Here is a 19499-nt window from a genome sequence, read left to right as displayed (position 1 = left end):
ATGACTCAATAGTTCAATACCTATTATACTGTGGTATTAACTGGAAACCCATACTGTTGTTACTCAATATTGTAAGTTACGATGATATTCTCACTTTAAAAAATATGTTCACAGTCGAGTGTATCATAGAATAAATAATTTGGTTGGTCAACAAACACATTGGTACTCTTTAAAATATATTGTTTGGTTTTAACTAGATATGGAGTGAAAGATATTCCTAGTGCATAGTGTGAATTCGATTACTGTTTGTTATAGCACCGTCACCAGACAATTCCTCGGTAGTCTTTAATCCAAAAAAAATATTTTAAATATTAAATTATAATTGTAGTATATAATTAAATATTTTTCTTCTGCAAAGACAATATTGTGGAATTAGAGATATGTTTTTGTGTTTAGTGCAATGGAAAAAAAATTTAGGAGCATGCTAAATTGTTTTCAGAATTTAATAAGTTAAGATTATTAATTTATTGTAAACCAATGTTATTACTTACGTTTTTGTGGTAATAACAAAGCTTATCTCAAAATCGATTAGAAAAACAAAATTATCTATGTCACAACTCAAAATGTATGATCAATACTTCTTTCTTATTATTTCGATATCTTATACATCTATAGATAACCAGGCTTCAAGGTAAGTCTTATACTTGACATCTTTATTGAAAAAAGGAAAAAACATACACCTAAGGTCGAAATGTATTTTATTATAATATTGTTATGTTGATTCCCTAGTTCATAACTTCCTAACAAACTTTATTTTCAGCCTCTCCCAGTAGGTTCAAGCGACAATGCCAGCGAGACCTAATATTTAGTTAACACCATAAACACAACAATTCACTGAAGTTCCGTCACTGGTTGGTTCTTAACCCACACTTTTAAGCTTTTTCAATGTAAATAAATAAATGTAATCACTTATAATCAGTGTCCCACATAATACGAATTGAAGAATTTTTGACATAAAAAAATATTATTATAGCATATTTTAATATATTTAAAAAAAATAATTTTAATGATTAATTTATTGCCCTCAATATTTTATATACTTTTATAAACAATCAAATTCATCTTGGGTTCACGATGTAAAATAATACAATACAACTGTGTAAGTCAACTTTGGATGGTTATTAATCATTATCATATTTTATTATAAGAATAAGGGTTGTGAAGAATATTTTTGTGTGAATACATTCATAACGACTTTTTTTTAGATCAAGCATAATTTTTACAATAAATATATTTTTTAAATTTCTTAAAATGTAGATAATTTTTTGTATTGTTGATTTCAAACGTTTTACCATTGACCATATTATTATTATTATTATTATTATTATTATTATTATCTTTTCTTAGTTAAAAATATTTAGACTAATTTCAAGCTATTTATACCACACACCTATGTACCTACACTGTTCTAAAGTGTGTTAGTACAACGCACATTTTACTTATAAGTTAATATAAAAAATGTATGATGTCAATCATAAAGCTTTATAAAACATTAGTTGAACATACTGTATAACAAAAAGAAAAATAAACTATTTGAAATATATAATATTTATATATTTATTATAAATAAATTAGAAAATATAATTAGAAAAAGAGGCTGACCTGGTATGATTCGACCAAGTATTCTATAAAACAGTATTATTCGAGAATATAAGTATTGACAAATTGTTTGAAAAAGCAATAATTTAATTTTGGTAATTTGTGTAAAATACAAACTTTAAAAAACAAATTTTAAGTTACGACTTCAAAACAACAAAAGTCGTTAGAAAAGTGTCATGATTGTATCTAAATATTTATAAATAAAATCATAAAGATATGTTTTTTAACTGTTTTAACTGTTCTTTTAAAATCAATTTAGTCATGTAAAGTTATTTTTTGGGCGTTGCGAATGTATAATATTTTTTTTTTCATAAGTATACGCAATTTATATTTTGAACGTAGTATGGTGTGGATTCGGGTTTAGTATGGTAGTAAAATGGTTTTTAGTGTAAAAACAAAAAACTACTTTGAACTTCCGCACGGACACGTAAATACTATTTATTGGTAAGTAGAAAAAAATACTTTTATTTTTAGCTTGTAACTTTTTACTAACACCGTCACGCCAAGTTACACGTTCTAACAACACTGATTTAATCTGATTAAATTGGAATGTTGAGTAGGAATTTACAAATCTCCTTTAGAAAAGTTTGTACTGTACTTTTTATAATGTTTTATCATTAATATTTTGAAATGTTTTATTTCATCAACAAATAAACAAAGATCAAAGATAAGTTACTTCAAAAGTAGAAATACGTTTGAAATAGTTTTAGTTAAACAGTGTAATCAATCGAACTGGTGTAAAACATTTCGGTTGGGACTATAGTGATAAAAAATAAATAATAAATAAGACATCTCGTAATATTGCTTAGTGTAGGACAATATTGAGTAGGGATGAAATTGCACGTACCCAATATGTCGTTGCCCCTAGGGGTTGCCAATCCTCCCATTGTCATTACGTGGGAATGATCCGCTGTGACAACGATGAGTGTCTCTGACAAGTCCACCTTAGACAAAATGGCTTCCAGCGTGGACTCTAAGACAAGCGTTTCCTCTAACGCCCTGTAAGGATTGTTGTAATGGTGCGCGTGGTCGATGCGGCCACCTGAAAGATTTCCCAAGTAATAAAATCTTTATAATAGTTATACAAAAAAAAAAAAAACAAGCGGTTGCATAACCAATACATTATTATGGTTATAGTTTTAAGTTATTAGTTATTGATTTTAATTGGTCCAAGCCCCAGGCACATATTTTCTGTGTGGCTATCGTGGATTTCATTAGGAATCTCAAGTTTTTTTCTGAAGATTACCAAAGTTTTAAAATAATACCATTGGGTATTATACTCCGGTGTGGTACACATGCACACTCTCCTCTCACATGTATCTCCATAATCCACGGCCCTTAAGATTCCCTTATTTCAAATTTATAGTTGATAGTTATATTTTTAAAGATGGACCTTTATATATTTGTATTAATTGATGTTTTATAGTTACAAATAAATTCTTATATTTTAATGCAGAATACTGACAAAAGACCTTCAACTAAACGGTACCAGAAAAATATTAATGATATTGAAAAATATATTAATACTTATATGTTCGAAAGCTTTTTACCAGGTTTTTTAATGCAGTTTTTTATTACTACAAAAATTAATAATATTTGACAATTTAAAAAAAGGATAACAAACTTTTAAGTATATATTTATTTTTTTGTATTAAGGCTTCAACTACTAAGGTCATTTGTCTGGTACTTGGGGGGGATGGGAGACGGTTGGTTAGAACAAGTGTATATATTATTAGTACAAAAAATGATCGAAATTAGTTTTAAAAAAAAAAGTTAAAATAATGACAATAAAAATATTTGATGTTTCAATATATTACGTACATATATAATATTATTTTGATATAATGGACAGTTGTTTGTACAAAACAACCACTTTTAACCACGCCAATGATTAAAATCAATGTCAGTCCTAAAATTGTCAGCGCTCTTCAAATTCATGATATTTTTATTGGAATACCTTTTTTGAGCACAAGTGCAGTTCGGCCATTACCTGCATTTTACTATAGTGCAGTTACCTTGCATACCTTTTTTAAACCCAAGTGCAGTGCAGTTCGACTAAAATAAATGTAATTCGACCATACCCATTTTTTGTTAATGTATAATATTACGGTATAATACCGAGAAACAAAACAGAACAATATTGTTGGTTAAAATGTTTGATTGGCTATTATTCTTTCGAAACATATAAAATCGCACTCTTTAATACGAACATTAAGAAACAACATTTTACTGTGTAAACAAAATATTTTATTATTGATCAACTTACAACTGTATGCTACATGTACATAATATGAGAACAAATCAGTCTATGAAAGTAAATTAAAATTTTGAATTGGTCGTATGCCAAAAAATGAAAAAAACACAGTATAGGTGCAAAGCAACCAATTGCAAAAAACATTATAAATAATATAATTAAAAAAAAAAAGGCATCAGAAAAGACCAGGCGATGTGGTGGGTAAGTGATGTCGAGTGGGTGGTGCGATGACGGCGGTAAGTAAGTGGCCACTGGTCACCAATATACAATTCTCACGGTCGGTCCTGCGGAGCGGACGAGGGTCACAGGCGCGTTTGCATGGGACGTGGAGACGACCTTGGCAGCGGACGAAGCCCGGCCACGACGGCCTCGAGATCGACGACGAGGATGATGGTTGGCGACGAGCGGCTTGTGCGCGATCTCCTGCAAGTGCTGAAGACGTCGACTGTCGTGCCGACGGAAGCGGTGACCTAAGCGTCGAAGACTACACTATCGTGTTGCTTGCGAAATCGGCGGTGACCCAAGGCGTTGCGACTCGGCCCGGCGAGATGAGACCGCTAGGAGAAACTGGGAGAGAATCTGCTGATAGAATTTGCTGTGCTGATATTTTCCGTGATTTTCACCCTGGCGGGCTGCGGTTTGCACCGTGTCTGCCGATGGTCCCGTAGTCGCGAACCGCCGAACCACGAAACGTTTGGTTCCCTCGAGTCCAGCGATGCTGACGTCCGTGTTCCTAGCGCCCATTGTAGTCTTCTATTACTCACTCACCATGAGCCCTGGTCGTCGGCACTGTCTTCGTGCATCGCTGCAGTCGTCACTGGTACCGTGGGGTGGCGTCGTTGCCCTCACCGGTACCGATAGCCACAGTTGTCGTTGTCATCGTGTCGTCGTCGTCACTCGCGACCGAAGCAGCTGGACTTCCGCCGCGCCACCGCCAGTGGTCGGATAACGTGCATTGGTGACTTACCGCCCATCACTCTAAAAATGCCCTTTCACTTACCTTTACTCGATCCCACGTCGCCTCACCTTGTCTGCTGCCCTCGGCGAGGGGGTGGGGGAACTTTCAGACGCCTTCACTACGGGGACAACGGCAGAGCACGCGTACGGCACCTGAGACGCCATTCCAAGCGGAAGAGACGAGCTCCGTCGTCCGCGCACTAAGAGGTGCGCATGTTGTTGCTGTTACCCCCGGGTCCAACCAATTGACCAAGTTCCCAAAATTATTTCTGACCTCAGTTCCCCTCGTCGGGTTGACTTTCATCGCATCGTCATGTTGCGTTATTACTTCCGCTTTCTACTCAACGCCCGCGACCACCACGTGTTCTATTATCAACTCTTCCGGTCCATTACTAGAGTCCTCTTCCGGTTTAGTTATTATGATCGACGGTGCATCGTCCTCAACGAACTTTGTCGCATAACTCAGAAGCATCGCTAAATCTCTGATGTTCGGGTCTTCGTCATAGTTGTCAAAAACGCGTAATTCGTTTTCCATCGTCTGGTAATCGACTTCCTTGATGATCTTAATCATGTACTTTAATGTTGCTCAGACGTCGAAAGCGGTTTTAATGTTATGTTATTCAGCCATTTTGGGGTTTTCAGGTTTATGGTGCAGGTAACAGTAGTCAGAAGAATAAATTGCAAGTGAACAGATTTTGAATTTCGTCCTAGGCCGTCGCTGATTAAGTAAAACAAAACATCGTTTATTACTAGCCACCGTCATCATATTATTACTAATCGGCCACCACTAGCTGAATTTCGGGCCAGTTTATTTTTCTCACCACATATTATTTAACTGTTTTAACTAAACTTACTCAGAAGTTAACTATTATATACTGCGATTTTACAATTGTATATGTTTTTTGTGTACGTGTTGGTACACTGAGTTTCGTAGTACAATTTGTATAAAATATAATATTTTTTTTTTATTTAAATGTCAATAAAATTGTATTCGTTGGGTCAAAAAGCTTGAAAAATAAATAAGAGACCATCGCCATAATATCTGTTTAAATATTAAAAGTGTAGAAGCAAGATTTTTTATAAGAATTTAAAGTTCAAATTTTGTAAAAATTTATCAAATTGAAAATGTACAAATTATTTTGTCGTTAAACATTTATAAAATGTTCAATTTTTATAGCTAAATATTGAAAAATTAAAATTAGGTTCCACATGAATACCTAGTACATTTTACATCCAACAAATCTAAAAAATATATAAACACAGTTATTTTGTTGTAATTCAATAATATTATTCGTGGGTGCTTGACACTTTTAGAGTATAAGGAATAAGTATATTATTATATTTTATACAGATTATGACATTTTTAAATGCTATTTTAGCAAAAAAGATGTATCAGTATAAAAGTTCTCGAGAATTTACTAATACATTTTTTAAGGGAGCCGGAAAAGCATAATTATTTTAATATTTGTGACTACCCAGACATGATACTAAAGTTTCATATTTTTTCGCGTTTTCAGTTGCATATCTATGCATAATATTTTTAATGAACCGAATTCATATTTTACTTATGGCCCTTATAATAACTGTTAGAGGCTAGAAAAAAAACAACTAACAAAAATTGTTAGTGATTCAAAATGTTTGATGACATATACCCACATATACCTACTATTATAGTACGATACATTCGAATATTTGACTTATCGTGTCATCGCCGTATAATCTCAATATATATTGTATGCACATTATACTATTACAGTATTACACACACATAATATTATTTTAAGCTGCAGGTGAGTATCCTGTAGGAGAGACCGCCATTTGGATGGGGCATACGTTCATTTTGAAGCTATACATAATAATAAATAACAGTCGTTATTATAATAATAAGAAGACTAGCCCGCGATATCAGGTTATTTGGTATACCTATATGTACTACAGAAGATATCGATTATGGACGTTCTTAATTTATATTATCGTTCCGAGCGACTACATTAATTGTAATTAATTAATCCAAAACGATTCGTATATACGACTAATGGCTTTAAATTTAATTTTGCACTTTCGAAATACCAAACGCACATAATGATGTATTATTATAATATAATACATCACTAACAAAGCCAGTATCCATCGTAACTGGCTTATTACAGTTTTTACTTTAAGATGATACTTAAATCTATTCTTCAAGCTTACAAAAAACACCGTTGATAGGTTGTTTGAAAATAATGTGTGTTTTGATAATTTTTCCAATTATTGTATAGAACTTTCCAGGAGGTATATTGATACATTTAAGAGGGACTAATACTTCACTATCACACTAGTTACACTGATGATTGAATGATGACCAAATACGAACAAGAAATTCTTTAACGTTATTATAATTTTTTGGAGATAATAATAAACGAGTATACAATGAGTAGTAATGATATTAAACGTTATCTAAATAAATATATTACACGTTAACATAAATATGTAATAGCCAATATGTCATTAATATGTAAATACAGTGAAAACTCTTTATAACGAAACTCTTTACAACGAAAAACTCTATATAACGTAAACATTACATAATAATGGTTGGTTTGCTATATAACCCATTAGACAATTCATTCTCTATAACGTATTAGTCACTCTCAATAACGAAACAATATTTTATGTTTCATAATACAATTTACTTGTTATCGTATCTATTACATATATAAACTATAAAAATAATGCCGAGATTTCCAAGAACGATTACATTCTTTCATTATTTGTAAAAATAATGATGTGTTTGATATATAATATTACATAGGTACATACATAATTGTACATTGTAAATTAGGTATAATTTGTAACAGACAGTCGTTCAAACACTTAAATTGAAGAAAATTTAGTTTCAGTGTTCGAATTATTCAACTTTTGCATTAGATGTCTTCAGTTAAATGTTGAAAAACTTTATTTTAAGATGTAAAATATGTAGGATTTTTCCTAAAACCAATTATTGTGTTCTTTATTTTATGTACAGGAGTTAAGTACCTCCATGTTTATCAATATAAAAATAATATTTTATTTTGTCATGGTTACGTAGTGGTAGACTTTATAATACCCAATTTCATGAGGCCTTGTCTAATTTGGATAAGTTATTGTTGTTATTTTCCTTGAGAGTTTCAACCTTGTGAGGAGGATGGACGCCAGGATAATATTGGTAGTAAGATTTGATAATTTGACAGAATAAATTCTATTTTTAAAATATTGTAAGCTAATTCTCACACAAGTAATTATATGTGTGTATACAGATTACCTTTTTGCCTATTACACGCATACTTCAACGAAGTGAGAGCACTTATTTTATTTTTATGTTTTAACAAAATTAGGTTATAATGTAATTTAGAGAAAGGGCAATTTATTTTTCGTTTAGTTTAGATATGGTGTAAGCTGAATAATTAACACGCATAGACTTTAATTTTAAACGTATACCTAGTGTTAGTTTTGTCAAAAAAAAATGAAAAAAAGCTACATTTTATTTTAATTAGCTTAATTATTAATGTTTTAAAAGAAAAACACATGTTTACAATGGATATTACGTGTTTAGTTAGGTTAGGTTAACCTTCAATGTCATATATTTTGGTATATTGTATTGTGCCTTTCATACTTTGAATGTAAATAACTATCAAACTATATGAAATTACACAATAATATATTATGTAATTATGTAGACGATATTGTATTATTATATAAATTATCCAGATTATTGATGGTCCATATTTGAATTTGTATGGATTTGGGATAATTGTGTTTCATTTAATTTGTTTGGTATAACTATAATAATTATCACGACTGATGTAAGCATATACCTACCTATTATTCTGATATGCGAATCTTCAAAATATTCAAAATAAACTTACTTTCAACGAACAGAAAAAATCCTTTGTTGTTCTTCTGGAGTATAGATAACGCTTTGACGGCCATCTCGTGCAGGGGTGGATCACCGTTTTGTCCTTTGTCTCGGTCCACCTCGAACTCCATGTGCGAATACGCAAACAAACCTAGGACACATATAAACATGATTTCTTTTATTTGACTTTGCTCAGCGGTTTTGTATCAAAGACATTATGTATTTCAACAGCCGATATTTTGGGCTCGCGGCCAACCAAGGATCGTCACGAGACACCGGTTTTGCCACAATTCCTGTTTGTTTTTGAATCGTTTCCAAAAAGTTCCCTTCCAAAAGTACTAATGAAAAAAAAACCACCCCATTAAGAATCTCTCATGGTGTTAAATTTCACATGGTTCGTGGGAACAATGCAATATGTATTTTTATCTAAATTACTAAAAAGTTTTCAATTTCAACAGCGTCTTCATATCGAGAATTCAATCAGAACTTTAAGACATAATGTATGATTTAATTAAGCAATTAATTAATGGAAGTCGACAAAAAAATAAAATTAAAAAAACTTTAAATGATAAATTATTATTAATAATGTAAACTTCTGAAGGAAAGAACAATTATATAAAAATAGTAATAGAACCATAAAGCATAAAATATATCTAATATTATATTTCCATTTTAACTACTGGGAAATCGAATTAAATTGTATAAAAATATCAAACACTTCAATCATTTATGTATAGAAAATATGATTTATAATTACTAATTCAATAAAAAGTATTTATTAGACAGCTTGGATAAATACTAATATACATATTTTTAATATTATTTTTATGAATTTATACACCTTAAAATAAAAGTATCATACATGGAAACTTCTTAGGTCTCAAAGAACGTTTGAAATTTAATATGGGCAATCTTGTGAATTTACGTTATAAAACTTGTATATGGACTCATAACCAATTATCGTATCGAAAAATAAGTATTGGTTAGTAGGTAAGTACATTATATGTTTAAGAAATCATTGTAAGATATTATTTTTAATGGTCTCTACTGCACTACCTATTTAATCTTGGACATTTTGTTTGCTGTGTATAGGAAAATATTATATGAGAACAAATTAAAAAAAAAACATATTCAAAAATATATGGAGAAAAAAGAACTTATGAATTGGCACAGATAATAATATAACCAGTAACCACTTTGTGAGTACACATAGTTCACATAAGGACACGCTTATTATTATGTACATCAAACATTCATACATGACCCTATGTACGTATTTTGTATACATAACGTTGCACACGCATACGAATGCATGAAATACTAACCCACTTTAAACATTATTATACAGACCGTCTAATAAAATGTATACAATATTATGTTTTTTTACTGCCACTTGCCAGCACTAAAAACTAAATTTACTTTTATGAATTGTTATAACTTGATAACAAAATGTGTTTCAGTTTGAAATGAAAAATAATATTTTTTTTCGACGTTCAAAGTATCTTAATCACAATAAAAATATCATTAATGATATTCTTTATTAGAAGTAACTTATGACCAATAAAATATGTACTTATTAGACTGCAATATTATTAAAAAAACGCAATAGTGTAATAATAAATTGAATACAAATTTAAAAACACGGTCGATATAATATGAGTATTATAAGCATATCGTGCTCGCAGCATTTTAAATCTATTGGTATTAATTCCAAAAAAATGATAATTATTTTTTTTAAATTTTGAATAATATTCTGAATTTATTAATGATATGATATTTATACTAGAAAACATAATATTGAACTTTGAAAGAGTTTTTTTACTATACATTTTTAAATTATTAGTAATAAACTAACAAATAAATGAAACTATTTGATTACTTATAAAGACAATTAATTGTACAAGGTATTAAGACGTAGTTTTTCTTCACTTACTTCTGTTTGTCACAATGGTGTATAATTATAGGCTACATAATAAAATATGACATATTATTATAATTAAAAAAAAAGCATAACATTGTATTATTATACGTCTGAGATCGAGGAGTTCCATATATATTTATTGTGGTATCGTGGAGTGGAAACCGATTGAAATTTGTGGGTTAATCGATAATGTTTTTGTTGTACAACAATGTTTATTATTATCTTTCGGGTCACAGTGCTCAAAAAGTTTCACTTTACGACATTCGGAAATCGAATCTTTTTCTGTTTTTTTCAATAGTTTCTTTAATCGTAAACAAAAACTTATAACAACTAATGTTACCAACAATAAATGCTAGAAAGTGTGGTTTTAAGTACCTTTAACTGATACAGAATCATTTTTAAAATGTAATGTCATTGTTCAAGAATTTAATATCACAATAATAATAAACTATCGTAGTTGTCAAATCTGTGCCTGTATAGGAAAACCAAAACATCCATTTTTTTATTTTATCCATATTTATTGATTTATTTTTATATATTTATACCTAGGGGAAATTTGATATTATAGTTTAAAAAAAAAAAATTGTAATCCTTATCAGTATCATAGGTTAAATTTGTTAATAGTATGACTTGGCGTGTTAGACAACTTTTCCGGTCTGGATTGAATTTTCTAGTAGTTAGTATATAAATAATTATTATCATAATAATAATAATAATAATAATATCATCTTTATTGCAACAATAACATCTTTACATATTAAGACATTTTAAGACAATTTACCAGGCGACGGGATTTATATCTATTTTTATAATGAATATTTTTTTTTATTTACTGAACATATTTTAGATTAAAATGGTTAAAATAATAAATAGTTCACAGTAATAATCCTGTGACTCCTTATTATGATTTTATAAGTATTACCGGTATTTATCCATGTACAACAAGATGTAATAAAAAAACCGCAGAGCTAGCTGTGTCGTTTCAAGTGTACTGGATTTACTCTGTAAGGGGTGTGATAAATTTGAATTCAATAACACATAACCTGAAAAAAAGGATGATTCTGACTGTTGAGTGAAAGTAAATTTATGTTTATGTTACATTATTATTAATATTTTTTTGAATTGCTGATTAAATTATTTTTTGCTAAAACATCGCATGTGAATAGGTTAGTAATTAGTCTGTATTTTTTAAGATATGTAATTGTGTATAAATAATAATAATATTTCTAATAATTATATAAGGTTTAAAGTCTATATATATGAATAATATTTTTGAATTACGACAAAATAAATGAAATCGTTAAATGAAAAATCACTATTGTTCGCTTAAATATCCAATCTTGATATTATAAAATTAATCTTTAAATTGTACCTAAAAATGTTTGCTCATTTTAAATTACCACGATGAATTTTGTGTTACACGATAGACTCTATAGGATAGAGCATTATATTTCACATTTTCATTACATCTTATCTTGAATTAAAAATGCCATTGAATATAAACAAATCGTAAAATTGTGAAAACTTTCTACCTATAATGTTATAAGTATATTATAGTTTAAAAATATCCAAAATATTTTATCATCAAAAATACATAGACAAAAAGTTGATCACTTTTATCATAAAATAATAATCATAACACTATTATTTTATATAATATTATTATTTGTTAACAGTGAACACCGGTGTACCGCAAACCATGTGCAACGTGTAAATATGTTAAATTTAAATATTTTAAAATCTTGTGTGAAATCAATGTTTTTCTTTGATTTTCATCTCGCTCTATCGAGGCCTCCTAATGACCGAGGGGTCATTGCCAGTCTATGTCAAGTTTTAAAATTGATAACGCCTTCCATAGTGTGAAATAAGTAAAAACCGTTTTAAATTAAAAGAAAATTATAACTTCAACTATTATACAAATGTATTAATTGCTACGATTATTTGCTATTCATTCCTATAAAATAAAATGATACAATTAATTTATTGAAAGGAAAAAACAGCTTTCGACGTATTAAATAAAATTGCACAAACTTAAGTATTTCTTCTGCAGTTTTTTTTGCTTCCTCCCGGGGTTGTAAAATATTACATCCAAGTATGAAATAAATTAAATATTTTGTGTTTGTCTTTGTAATACGTAGATAATAGATGCTACACAAGTGACCTAGGTTGGCATACAGTACTAAAATCCTAACTTCCCTAATGAAATAAATATATTTAGATATATTATATTTATTTACTTATACAGCCTATTATTTATTTATCATTTATTTTTATCAATCATTCATAGACTTACCTAAAAGATAATCAACATTTTTTGCATCAATTTTGTCCAGCTGACTATTATTCCACACATATTCTGCTTTAATGTTTCGTTTCTTTTTGTCTCTAATCCAATCGTCTATCAAATTCCGACCGTCCAATCGTCTACCTTCGTCGGTAGGTTGTTCTGGATCTTGTGCTACTTTTGGTAACCAATGTCTTCTGCCACCACCTAGTATTACCTTAAAGTCAAATAAAATAAACATTAATATAATTTCAACGTCTATAACATTTTTAACTCCGTAATAAAACAGAAACATTGTATATGCATTTATGTATAATACCTATCTGTTTTCGACGTCTATTTACTTATATTATTCTTATAAAAAAAATAATATCATACATCATACATGTACAATATTATATAAAGGTAGGTAGGAACATAACTTTTATTTTTAATATGGAGAAAATACGTTTAAAAAGTCACGTGTTGTTTATCTTTTTTGTGTGATTTGGAAACCGAACATAGTGTGTTTTAAAGTATATTATTTTAATACAATTTTTGAATCTTGATTTATGTTAAAATAACTCAACAAAATTATTTATTCATTTCATTTTTTCGATGTTTTTTTTTCTTATTAATTCTCATAGAATAGGAATATTGGATGAAATAATATAATGAATGAAAACGAATTTAACATAATATAATTTAAAATAAGTATAGGTAATCATTTTATGGTAACAAAAAATAAATGATTTAATGACTAAACTCTTGAATAAAACATTAAACAATCAGAGGTGCATTGGGATACCGAAATACCGGGAATTGTGATGGTGGTATGGCTGTATGAAAAAAAAAGCGTAGGGAAAGGACTGTAAAAGAGAATAGTGGGTAGATGAATTATATTATACAGTTATTTTTTTGGTGTTCAAATGTTTAAATATTTCCTTAGATTTAATGAATATGCGTTAATATGGATACGTGTAAAGTTAAATACAGAAAGGTCAAACATCGAGCATGACTGGAAGTCTAGTGGTTGGTATTCCATAAGGTACAATTGTATGACAAGATTAGATTGATATTGGGTAATCTACATATATTCCACTGCTAGTTGTTATATAATTTGTCATGGTTGTTAATTTTGGTTGAGAATGTAAGAAATCCTTATTATTTTTTGTATTATTTTATGGAACGTTTTATGTGGAAAGAAAGTCTGTTTGGCATGGTCAAAAATGTATGTGAAAATATATGAATATTATGTTTATTATAATAAATATGGTATACGTATACCTATAGGTGCAGTATATTTATATTATGTAATTATACATATATTTTGAAGTGTTCAGTTTTGTACAGTATTAGAGTAAAATTATTCAAATACTTTTTAACTACTCAAAATTCGAATAACTAATAAGTATTTCCAATAGGTCTTTTAGAAAAAAAGTGCTTGGACAAAGAATTTTTGAATTAAAAATTTTTTAAGTATTAATCTGTGTTTGCACTAAAATACTTTTATTGAAGATTAGGTTAAGTTTCTACTTATTCTATATACTTATGTTATAATAGTTTATAAATTGATATTTTAAATTACAGTATTTGAATGATTTTAAGAAGTATCTTTTATGAGACTGATAGTGTATGCAAAGAATCACATATTGCAGATAAATACTAAATGTTGTGAACATTTAAGAAATATATGGTTGTTCGTAAAGACTATGATAATCTACTCAGATCAATAAACTTTTATACACCAATAAATACAATATTATGTGTATTACACGTACATCATTATATATAAAAAAAGTTGCAGTGCATTATTATATTAATGATCATAGATATGTTTTAAAAGACCGACGCAAGGGCCAGAAGTGGTATAGAAAAGATAGAGATGCATAAGAGTGAGTTTGTGCAAACATTTAAGATTCTGAGCGAAGTATTGAATATATTGATTTTACAAAGATGTGTTTGTGTATTTTAAACAAAAAATTGTTTTGAGTCTGTTTAGTGCGTACACGATAAGAAGTTGAAATTATGACTGGAAACTTTAAAATATATTATAAGATTGCTCATAAGTTGTTGAAAATTAAAATTAAAAAAAAAATTAAACTTAATACATTCATGCGTGTCTGAAGTTTGAATTATGACAACAATTTTTAAAATGTCGAATATTTTCAAATTATTTTGTAGTTAAAAAATTATGGAATGTTCAATTTGTATAGCCAATGATTGACAATTTAAAACAACGATTCTCATAAATAGTTTATACTGTAACCCTAAAATCTAAAAATTATATGGACACAGGTTTTTTTATAGACATTTTAAGTTCATATTTTTGCACGAAATTACATATTAAATCCTTAAATAATGTTTTTAGTTATTTTGTTATAATTTAAAAATGTTATTTGTGGGCATATGCAACTTTTAGAGTATATTATTAAATTTTATACACATAATGACATTTTTAAATGTAATTTTTTTGTCAAAAATAAGTTTAACCTACTATAGGCCTAACTATTGCTTTATTGAGTTATTATCTTAATTATTAAGAAGATAATCATACTTGAAGTTAGAGATTTGACGAAACGCGTGAGGGTCATTTGGAAGCATATTGTGAGTTACCATTAGTTATAACAAATTATTTGCGCCAAAATTAAGGTAACAATTACCAGGGACTAGAAAACCATGAAACGAAATTATACTATCTAGTATTAATTCCAGTACCTAAACGACTGACTCAAATAAGGATAAAGGATAGTGGCGGGGTAACGCCGTTGACGTACGTCGGAACAAGTCTGGTTTTAATTCTTATCGTCGGAAAACCTGACGCATTTAATTAGATTACCTTTTTGAGCAAAACTAACCCACTGGGTCAACCAATGGGACAATGTGGGTTGTTGACGTGCAATCTATGACAGTCACACATAAGATACACATAAGTCAAATTAAAGTACAGTTTCGTATTGCAAAAATTAAAGAGAACAGCCTGCGGCGGAAGGCATGTCTTAAGTACGATTATTGTTATATCAGCTACATGCTGGTGTTTTCAAAAATAAACGTTGATTGAAGAAGTTGTTGAAGAATTTTCGGTGAACAAAAATAACCTCTTCAGACGAATAAAATATGCCATATTTTAGATTCTAAGCGGAACGATTATTGTATTGATTTTATAATGATGTGTGTTTTTTTTATAATAGCGTTTGAAGACACTTTATATAGTAGAAGATAATGTTTTGATTTTATCTCAACTCTGGTGGAACCTTTTGGCTGAAAATCGGATCTAGTTTGTACTTTGCCAAAAGTAAAATATTAACTGTACTTTTAAAAATAATCTTGAATTGAAAAAAAATACTAACATTTGTTAATATTGTAATATTTTTGTTAACTATATAGTTACCAAAATGTTAGACCGTTTTGCTCTTAATCGTTTTTAATCGTACACAATGATTTATCAGTGAATTAAAATGTAACACGTCCATTACAGTGGAGTACTGACTGACAAGGTACACTCGACGCCCATAGAGAAAAGTGGTTCAAATTAATTCAAATTGCTGTATTACTAATACTAAAATTAATTATTACTTTAATACCTTGCAATAATTTATATTTTAATATTATAATGATACTTAGTAATATAAGCAAAGACGTCGCTTTGAATCGTTTTTCGCATTCAATGATTTTATATCATTGAAAACAAATTTAACACACAAATTATAGTGATCCACTCAATACCTACAGTAGTACAGTGTGGTACCCATTTCCCCTCTGTTTTGTCTTCCGTGTTTACACGATCTTTAGTAGAACAAACACTTCAATTTTTGAGGATTATTACGTAAAACTTTAGTTATTGTTAAAATCTATTTTCTTATTTTGTTGTAATTCAAAAACAAATAACTTTGGATACTTGAAATTTTCACCAAATGTATATAACTGCATTTTATATACATTGTACAATTTTAAAAATATTTTAACTCTGATTTAGATTTATATATTATAGACGTTTTCGATCTTTTAATTTTAATTTTTTCTATAAATATCGATAAAAAATATTCCCACTGTCAAAAAGCTTGAAAATTGAAAACAAGGTTTCTCATAAATTGATATACTCGCAATAGATGTTTCAAAATATTAAAGATGCATTGCCTCAATTTTTTTTATTGAAGATTTAATATAAAATGTTTAAAAAATTAGATAATTATTCGAAGAATGGCTGTATTATAGTTTAATTTTTCCGTTATATTCTCATATTATTAATTATTATGAAACTCTAATAGAATTTAGGAGTTATAAAATTTCAGCGCACATAGTACTTACTCACGGTTTAAAAAATTACTGATAGAATAAAAATTGTTTTTTGATAAAATACTATTTTGTACTCCTGAAATAATTATATATTGAATGTAATTGTAAAACTGCCTCAGTTTGAGTTTTATTATAAATGTATCTTTTATAATACGGACGTCACTTAAGAACAACAAAATTGAGTTTAAAAACATAAACATCACACGTCAAAACATATTTTCATTTTTAAAAAATTTTTTTATTGAAATTTAGTTCCATATCACGTAGACTTGTACCTATTATTATTGTTATCGTCTTCATTATACCATACCCTATCAACTATTGGAGAAATACAAAATTCCATTTATTTGTTTAAGACAAAATTTACATACTTTAGAATTGTATAGAATAATTGCTTTAAGAGTACGTTATAATATTAATGGATTTAATAGTACAGACGCATATGATCTAGATTCGAATTATAAAATAAGATATGTCGAACAGGGAACATAGCATTGAATTGCGCGTGCAGTTAATTAACTTGTGTTGTTTAACAGGAAATTATAAAAAGTTTTGATGGATATGTTTTTAATGGAATTTTCAGAATAAGAATGCATTTTACGGATTTCTAACATATTTCTAGTCGTTTGAAGATACATTCACATGAATGTGCATTAATACCCGTTACCCTCCTATACCCAAGGTATAATATTTAACGTACTGAAAGACAAATGTATACCTGCGTCCATTTGAGACATGAGTACAAATATTAATTATTGAATTTTTTTTTTTTGTTTGTCAACAACTTGTTTATAATAATTATAAAAATGATCGAATTTGATACGAGTATCTTAAAATTAACATGAATTGCATTGCGAGTAATATGACAATGTGGCAATTATTAAATATAACAGAAATTCATAATTTTTTTTTAGGATTCCAAATAGTTAGAGTTAAAGGTTAAAGATGCCAACTTTTTAGAGTTAGACAGAATTTTATTTATAATAGAAGATAATGATAAAGGTTACTAAAAGACTGATAAGGACATTGAAATAATTTGTAAAGGATGGTAGTTGGATTAAAATAATTTTTGATACTGTATTTGATGAATATTTTACAAGTACGAGAGATTTGTAGTAATTTTAATGTATACATATTTTGAGGGAACGAAAGGATTTTGGTTTTAGACATTTAATATTTTTGAATGCGTACTTGACACATTTTGTAATTTGCTGAGTGGTTATTAAGGCAGAGGGCACATTTTCTGGTAGGCTACCATTTTTTAATAAGAAAAAAATTGAAGCTTGAGGATCACCACTGCGCATACAGCATGGCTGGCCCCTTTTGTATTGTAAGATAATAAGTAATAATATATTATGTACAGAACATCACTGCTAAACGAGAAAATAACCAGCAATGATATTATGTTGAAATCTTTCATCAAAAAATTAATAAACAACATTAGCAGTGTCAGTATAATTATTATGTCTGAAAAATACGAGTATTATTATGTGTAGTTATTTAAAAATATATTTATGTATTAAATTGTTCAGAGTTATTTCTTTGTGTTCTGAAAAATTATTATTATATTTGTCGGAATGCAGTAATTTTTTGAAGGAATGTGAGTTAATGGTGATGATGGTGAATGCATTCATTTAGATTCTATAAATAACGGTGACCGATAAATGAATTCCTTCTTCACGAATTTATGATAGTACATTTGTTTTTAAAAGGAATGTCCCAAATGCCGGTTAAATGTTTCAACAATTAATAAGTGCACATATTATAGCTGGAGGTAAATTTATAATCGTTGGGCTAAAAATGTGATGGTTATGTGTGTACGATACGCGTCGGGATCAATTTCTGAGTCGCAGTCGATCTAAAACGAAACGAGAAGTGTTTAGTAAACAGTACCTACACCGAGTATCTTGTTAACCGATTTCAATTTATGGGGTATAACGTCGTTATAATAATATATAGTGACGCTGGCACGTCAGTACCTACGTAACGCAATGCCACCGATCAAGACGTTTTCAAGTGAATTCTACGAAACCTATTCGTCCTGTTTACCTGATTAATGACCACAATTATTGTGCAAATACGTTTCGTTAAGTCTTGTGCACAAAATAACGTTTAGTGTTTTTTCTTCCCTCGGAGGTGCGCTTCAAAGTTATATCGAATTTTATTTTGCCATCTTGGCCATGGATTCAAAACCATACTGCCCATTTAAAACCCATGATATATATGTTAGTTTATTATTGTAATAGTTAGGGAGTATGGTTACCGATAAAAATATATTCGAGTATAATTCGTTATGAGTATAATGTAGATTAAAATATTTTAGTCCAACAAT

The 19499-nt window shown here is 28.9% G+C and overlaps 1 protein-coding gene across 2 annotated transcripts in view; it reads right to left on the bottom strand.

The window, feature by feature from the left end:
• Positions 1 to 19499, bottom strand: part of LOC111027938 (alkaline phosphatase-like) — a 248615-nt gene that overhangs the window by 51281 nt on the left and 177835 nt on the right. For both annotated transcript variants that reach the window (XM_022306441.1, XM_022306442.1), the window contains exons 6-8: positions 12902 to 13109; positions 8698 to 8838; positions 2447 to 2641 (exon numbers count right to left, since the gene is read on the bottom strand). In XM_022306441.1, the coding sequence (XP_022162133.1) occupies positions 2447 to 2641; positions 8698 to 8838; positions 12902 to 13109 (544 nt within the window). The remainder of the gene's footprint in view (positions 1 to 2446; positions 2642 to 8697; positions 8839 to 12901; positions 13110 to 19499) is intronic.

This window comes from Myzus persicae, unplaced genomic scaffold (assembly GCF_001856785.1).
Source record: "Myzus persicae strain clone G006 unplaced genomic scaffold, MPER_G0061.0, whole genome shotgun sequence".
Lineage (NCBI taxonomy): Eukaryota > Metazoa > Arthropoda > Insecta > Hemiptera > Aphididae > Myzus > Myzus persicae.
This window is presented reverse-complemented; position numbering and strand designations above follow the sequence as displayed.